The 7,372-nt window shown below is 45.1% G+C and overlaps 1 protein-coding gene across 1 annotated transcript; it reads left to right on the top strand.

The window, feature by feature from the left end:
- The first annotated feature begins 248 nt into the window (after window positions 1-248).
- Window positions 249-7,127, top strand: LOC101165839 (Krueppel-like factor 6). The gene is made up of 4 exons (XM_023965039.1): window positions 249-585; window positions 2,075-2,645; window positions 3,346-3,469; window positions 4,998-7,127. The coding sequence occupies exons 1-4, from the start codon at window positions 484-486 to the stop codon at window positions 5,047-5,049; spliced, it is 849 nt and encodes a 282-aa protein (XP_023820807.1). The 5' UTR covers window positions 249-483; the 3' UTR covers window positions 5,050-7,127.
- The last annotated feature ends 245 nt before the right edge of the window (window positions 7,128-7,372 follow it).

The raw sequence follows: 7,372 nt of genomic DNA on the forward strand, positions 1-7,372 counted from the left end.
TTGCTCCGCTAGAAAACTCCACTTCCCTGTTCTGTACACGGCGCTCTGTCTTATATAGAGGACTAAAAATAGTCCAGATTTCTAACGAATAGAAGCCGGACCACCTCTGAATGTGTTAACCAATCACAATGCACGGAGAAGGCGGGTCCTTTCACGTGATTGGGCAAAAGGGGTGTGATGGGCGGACCATAGACCGCCATGAACTGATTGGTCGACGTGCCGAAACGTAACGCGATCACATGGGGGTGGGTCTGTCTGTGATTTTGAATCGGGGAGGAAGTTTACAGCCGCGCGGACGGACTTCACTGAGTTCGGCTCGAGCTCGCGGTTCGTCACGCGCTCACAACCTCCGCTGGAAGTGCACGATTCTAGAGCCTTCAACATACATGCGCAGACAGCAGAACGCCGCGCGCCTCTCCTCACGCAGCTGTTTCTTCCTTTTGCGAACCCGAATCTGCGTGAACTCGGAACGTCAGCGGGGATATGGATGTCATCCCGATGTGCAGCATCTTCCAGGAGCTCCAGATCGTGCACGACACGGGATACTTCTCCGCTCTGCCGTCTCTGGAGGAGTACTGGCAGCAGGTAAAACTGAAAGAGTGAGCGTGGATGGATGGATGGGCGGACATCCGTGTTGACAGCTCAGCGTGAACGCGCGCTTGTCAAAGTTATCTATTCTATCCGAGCAGCATGGGCTTGTTTATTTTATTTTGAGCAGTTTTTCTTCTTTTTTTCACAATTTCATGGATCAAAGTTTTTTAGTGACGTGAAAAAATAAACAGAAAGAATTGAGCGCCAAAATGAAACAAAAATAATATTTATTTTCTCACAAAAACAGCTTCTTGTGTAGTTTTAGTGAAAATGAACTTTATGTGGTGAAACCGTCGCTTTGTGATAAAAAGTGAGAGCCCGCTGAGGATTTGTAGGCTGCGCTCCTCCTCTTCTTCCTCCTCTTCTTCCTCCTCTGTCACAAACACGCACGCGGAGAGCGGAATGACAGTCTGACAGACAGAATCAATGACAGACAGACGCTTTTCTGCTTCACTGTGGCTCCGCGGAGTTCGAGTCTGGAGGTCTCAGATTTAAAAGAAGAAGAGTCTGTGTCTGTCTGTCTGTGCGCGTGTTTGTGCGTGAACAGATCCTCGCGGGCTCGGGTCCAAGTCCCCCCCCCCCTCCAGGCATTTGAAGCTCGCCTGGGATTCATCCAGCTCTGCTGACGAGATGCATTGCAAAAGACATGCATTCCTGCCAAACTCCCTCCCACTGTAGTCTTATTTTGCCCCCCCCCCTCCCCCTAAAACTCTCCATCTGATTAAGGATGTTACAATCCTGAAAGAATGGCACTATTGTTATTAATATTGTTGTTGGTTGTTTTTTTTTAGCACAAATCTTGAATGTCTGCCCCCCCCACCAGCCCCCCAGCAGTGCTCCTTCACCTCATTTTCCCTCTTACTGAACAGGCCAACCATCCACAGGACCAGGACATTCTATGGATACCCTGCGACCCAGGACCCCCCCCCCCCTTCTTTATTCTCCTCCTCCTCACAGCCCCTGGTGTGCCATGTTATTTCTAGCCATGTCTCTCCAAATGCATTATTAAATCCACATTACCCTGAATTATTGAAGGTTTTAAAAGATCTACAAGCACTTCCCTAACACGGAGAGGGATCGCTGTAGCACATGCAGATTTCATGACTGACCCCCCCCCCACACACACACACACACACACACACTCGTGTCGTGGAGTGCATGTGCTTGCGTGTGAGAGCACCTTGTTCTTGCATGCTCCCAGGAGGACATGTGGTCCTCTAATCCTTGCTGATGTGGCCTCAGAGGGGACCCTTAGAGTGCACTCCACTATTCTCTGCATAGGACATTGTGTGTTGCCTCAGTGGTGAAGGCCGGAGAGGAGCAGGTCCACTGCAAATCCTCCTTCTCCTCCTGCTGCTGCTGCTGCAGCGATTATGTGCACCACGCTGGAGCTTCCTGTACAATAAAACTAGACTGCCGCTTTGGTGATTTTGGGAATGTTTTGGTGCATCTCTAAATTTCTGCTGTCTACTCCTCTCCACAGACATGCCTGGAGCTGGAACGATACCTCCAGAGCGAGCCCTACGTCTCGGCCTCAGACCTGAAGTTTGAGAACCAGGAGGACCTGTGGAGCAAGTTGATGCTCGCCTGCGGAGACAATTCCACCAAGTCCGACCCAAAGATCCCCCACATCAAGGAGGAGGAAGACAATCAGGACCAGCACCTTGATGCCGGTGGCTTTAACTCCGACGCCAGCAGCGAGGCCTCGGACAGCTCGGAGGAGCTCTCCCCCACCCTCGACTTCGCCCCCGGCTCTTTGACTGACATTCTGGCCGACAGCGGCGAAGACCTGGGCTCCGCCATCATCAGCACGCCGCCTTCCTCGCCCGAGCTTGGCAAGGAGGGCTCGGGAGTAACCCAGGTGTGGAGTGGGATACAGACTGTGCTGCACTCACCTGGGAAAATAAGAACTGGTGTAGTGGAAAGATCTGGGCTGACCAGCGGGGAGGCATCTCCTGATGGGAAGAGGCGGGTGCACAGGTGTCACTTCAACGGCTGCAGGAAGGTGTATACCAAGAGCTCGCACCTGAAAGCACACCAGCGCACACACACAGGTAAACACGCGTGGCCCCTTCACGTGCAGGACATGCTGCTGCTGAAAGGGTTTCAAATGTGCAGAATACTTTGAATAGTTTGGCAGAGGAATGCCCACAACGGTGACCTAATTCACACAGTGGAACGTGACTTGGTGCACAGGGGGAGGGAGGGAGGAGGAGGAGGCGGGACGGGGAGGCCTGTTCCCCTGTGGCCTAAGCAGCACCCAAAGGACGGGGATCCTGAAAACAAAACAGCGGTTCTCATGTTTCAACATGGGAAACCACTCTGAAACCGCTTTGGGTTTAAATGAGAAAACGAAGAAAAAAAAGGAAAAGAGACGATGGGAAACAGACATTTAGTGGGTTTTACTGGAAGGGGCTCCAATGGGAGAAGTTTCCCCCGCCACCTCTGACCTCCGCTTGGCTGTTTGGGAAAGGAAGTCTGATTCGTTCTTCATAAATAGCCTCTCTTATTAAGTTCCGAGTGTGTCTTTTCTCTTTTTTATCGCTGAGAATTATACGTTATTTTTTCTTTCAACTCACTCCAGGCACACAGCCAGCTTCAAGTCACCATTACATCACCTTCTGTAGATACTGGGTCATGTTTGATTCCTAAAAACTTAGCATAAATGTCACATAAAGTTTGAGATACAAGGATTGGTTGGGTGTGAACTCTGAGAATTTACCTTTCTTGTTTTGTTTGTTTTTCTGCTTTTAGGGGAAAAGCCTTACAGGTGTTCATGGGAGGGCTGTGACTGGCGCTTCGCACGGAGCGATGAACTCACCCGGCACTTCAGGAAGCACACTGGAGCAAAGCCATTTAAATGCAGCCACTGTGACAGGTAGGAGCATTGGAAAGTCCCCAAACCACTTCACCATATGCATTTAGTCACAGTACTACTACAAAGAAGCAGTGGTTTTTTTTTTGTTTTTCTTCAATGGGAAAGATGGGACATTTTTGTCAAAATGGTGAAATGTTCAGTAACTGGATAAAATCAACGAAGCTAACTCAAAAACACATAGCTACATCAACAGTGAAAGGAGAAAAGAAATTTCCGGATTTTTCGCTTCCGAATATAAGTCGCAGCAGCTAAAAAAATGAATAACAAAGAAGACAAAAAAAATCATATATACCGGTAAGTCTTACTGAAGTACGATCGGCACTTTTGGGAAAATTGTATGTAACAAAATACAGCATTAAGAACGCACATTTCATCTTAAAAGCAAAATCATAATAATGGAATAGACAACAATAATAAATGTAATAATGGTATATGCACACTTCACTACCGTAACAATATTTAGCTTCATGAAACAGGAGGAATTACATTAGTATCTAGTATATCAGCACAACACATGAACAATTATTCAGATAGCCATAGCATAAAAATATGTTAACAAGTCGAATAAACTCTTTATATCACTATAAATCACGAAATCCATTGAATTCTTCCGCATCTGTGTCGCTTTTATACTCCGCCAGGCAGGCGCTGCTTCTTGTGCGTTTCTTATAGTAGCAAATACTAAAACACAGACCTATAGTGCTCTCTAATGGTTGTTATTGCGAAAATAACAAACACATAAGCTTCTTTATTTATTTTTCTTAAGTCACATGTAAGTCACACCTGTGTGTGAAAGGCACCCCTGGCCAAACTATTAAAAAAAAGTACAGTACAAAATACAGTTAAATAGCTGCAATGAAGGAATACGCCAAATAAATAATTACAAACAGAAAAACCTCACTAGAGTATTACTTTACATTTTTTTTAGTTGATATTTAAATATTTTGTTGTAGTTTCATACTTGTATGGGTAAGAAATGTTTTAAATGGAAGAACTAAAGCCCAACGCGTTAACACCAGAGCTTTGGCTGCAGTGTTGACGTTCTTTGACTCGTCGTAGCTTTTCAACCGTTTACGCAATAAATGTCATTTTAGCAGATTTAATTGCGTTTATGGTTGAAGACTCATGGTATGTCAAAGAGCATGTGCTATTTAGGTTTTGCCAGCGACATCTCCAACGTTAAAGGGTTAACTTACCACTCATTTTTAATATTATAGCACCTAGCTATATTAGCTATATATACTAGCTATATTAGCTATTAGAAGCTAACAAGGAAACAAGGCCACACTTGCACCCTCTCTTTTTTGTCATTTATGGTTTACTATTCAACTTTCTGCCACTTAGTACTGATTTGATCAAATCTGGTGTTGTATTTGTTTGTTTTTTAGTTCTTAGCATAAATATGCTTGTTAGCACTATTGGTTTGGGCCAAAGATGCTAACGTAGCTACAAAACATTGGAAAAGGACTTCTTTAGAAGTACTTCCTTAGACTGATGGATTTCTTTTTTCCCTGTGGTTTCTTCTCAGGTGTTTCTCCCGGTCCGACCACCTGGCGCTGCACATGAAGAGGCACATCTAAGGTGGCCTCCACTTTGACAGCTCGGAGGGCTGATTCTGGTTGACCGTCCTGACCTGTCGGGGTTCAGCGAGGCCAGTCTGTCCTGGTAGAGTTAACAGGGGCACCGCCATGTTCCAGTCAGTGGAAAAAGATGAAGCAAGGCAGGCTTTTATTTGCACCATACTTAGTGCCTCCAACACCTCGCTGTGGAGATTGCTCTGGAAAAGGCTTTTTCAAAAGAAGCAGGAGGGCAAAGAGAGACTTCGGAGGGTGGGGAGGGGAGGAAAATGGGAAAAATCTTGGCTGGAGAAGATGGAAAGAGACTCTTCTGTATGGTGTTCAATGCTTTTTACATTTCTTTTTCCTGGAGGATTTTGGGGTCTCCAAGGTTGGGGGCACCATTCCTCTGCTGACAGTGTGTTTGCCTGTGTGCGTGAAACTGTGAGTGCCTGAGACTGGATACCTGTGCTGGCTTTAGGGCTTGGATGAGGCTTGCATTGTGGAACTGTGAGTGAATGACATGGATGATGGGATGTTTTCCATTTTCTTTTTTATTTTGAGGGGAGGGGGATATGTGTCGTCTCACCAGGAATGAATGCAAGTAAAAGGTTCTGCTTGTGTCAGTTAAGTCAGTTCACAATGGCGGGGAGTAGGAGGGGAGGTGGGGTTGGCTTGGGTAAAAAGCTGCACCCGGTCTGTGTGGAGGTGGAACTACAGCTCCCTATCCAAAAATGGGAGGTTGTTTCGTTTTAGTGCAGCTACTATATGTGCAATGTATTGCATAGCCTGTCTCAAAACATATTCATTATACAGCGCATTTTGATTCCCATTATGCAAGCCTTCCATGTTAAAAGTAAAGAAAACCCACACAAACAAGTAGCACCACTATAACACAAATTGCATGGTGTCTGGGGATGTGTTGCTCACTTGTCTGCTGAAAGGACAACAGATTTCCATTCAGTAACAGCTACCCTCATTATACTCAGTATCATAGTCTTGTACAACACAGATAAGGCCGTCTTCTTGTTGGTCAGATTTTCTTGAAGCGTTGGGGATACCACTATTTTTTAGCTACTGTCTCTATCTGCACATTTTGCTTCCTTCTTTGGTTCCATCTGTAAATGCACTGTCGACTTTACTGATGCCTTATGTAAGTGGCCTTGTCTCGTCAAACAGATCACTCCCTCACACACAGGACCGTTACAGTTGTTACTAAATAGCTTTATAAAGGCTCTGATCTAAACAGTTGCTCCCTTTTTTCTATAGTTTTCTCACCCCATTGAGAGAGTAGTGCGATAGACGAACTCTCCACTTTTACACCACTGTATGCTCTTTGTCCAATACGGCATCCTTGGTTTTTATACTCCATAATAATCCAGATCTGATACAGAATCATGGAATTATTAGGAAAAAAAAGCAACTCAAGTTTAAAATGCTTTACTACTGTGTAGTATCAGGTAGAGCAGCTGTATTGTAGAGAAGCTGTTGCTTGCTGTAAAATGGTACAAAACCTTGGAAGTGTGTTCTCATAAAGTGTCAGTTGCCGAGGCAGTGGCAACTACAAACTTGCAGCATAGGAAAGGTTTGCGTCATAACCGGTTAGGTCAGTCGATGGGTCATAAGAGTTTATGTTGGGAGGAAAGAAGACGGCGGTTTCTGTCAGGTATTTGGTTTCGTCCCGCTCTCAGAGTCAGTCAGTACCTTTCCTCCTTCAAACAACCCTTATCTTAACTAACGGTACCAAGACCAGTCCAACCAGTTCAGCAGAGCTGTGGGTCCCTGGGTTTCTGTCCCGCTAGCTAAAGATCAACCCATTGTCACTATGTGCATGTTTTAACTCACATTACAGGAATCCACTTGAGTCATTTTCCCTCCTTTTCAGTTACTTCTACTTAGAGGAACTTTGATAGGATGTCAACATCCCTGGACCTGTTCAGGTCAACCTGTTGTAGAAGGCTGTTTGGCGTCTTTTTACACTGAAAATGTCCTCGATGCCAAGTTGTGTCGACTTGTAAACTAATTTTTTTAAGGAAGCTTCTATTTTAAATGGACACGGGACCAAAAAAAGGACAAACAAGTGCGACGTGATGTTCCTAAAAGGAGAAAAATTTGAAGACATTGTAAAATAGACGGCTCCATTGTCTTTTTATTTTTTTTTAAATAAAACCATTGCAAGGTGGAACAAATGTACATTTTTTCTCAACTGTAACTACACCTGTGGCCTATCATCTTTGAGGAAACCAACAATCTTTTCAGACATGAATGCTTCTGGACACTCGAATTGTCACATCCTTGCATTTTGGTGCCCGCCAATTCAATTTTTTTAGTTGTTTGTTTCTTCCCC

The sequence above is a fragment of the Oryzias latipes genome, chromosome 17, assembly GCF_002234675.1.
Source record: "Oryzias latipes chromosome 17, ASM223467v1".
NCBI lineage: Eukaryota > Metazoa > Chordata > Actinopteri > Beloniformes > Adrianichthyidae > Oryzias > Oryzias latipes.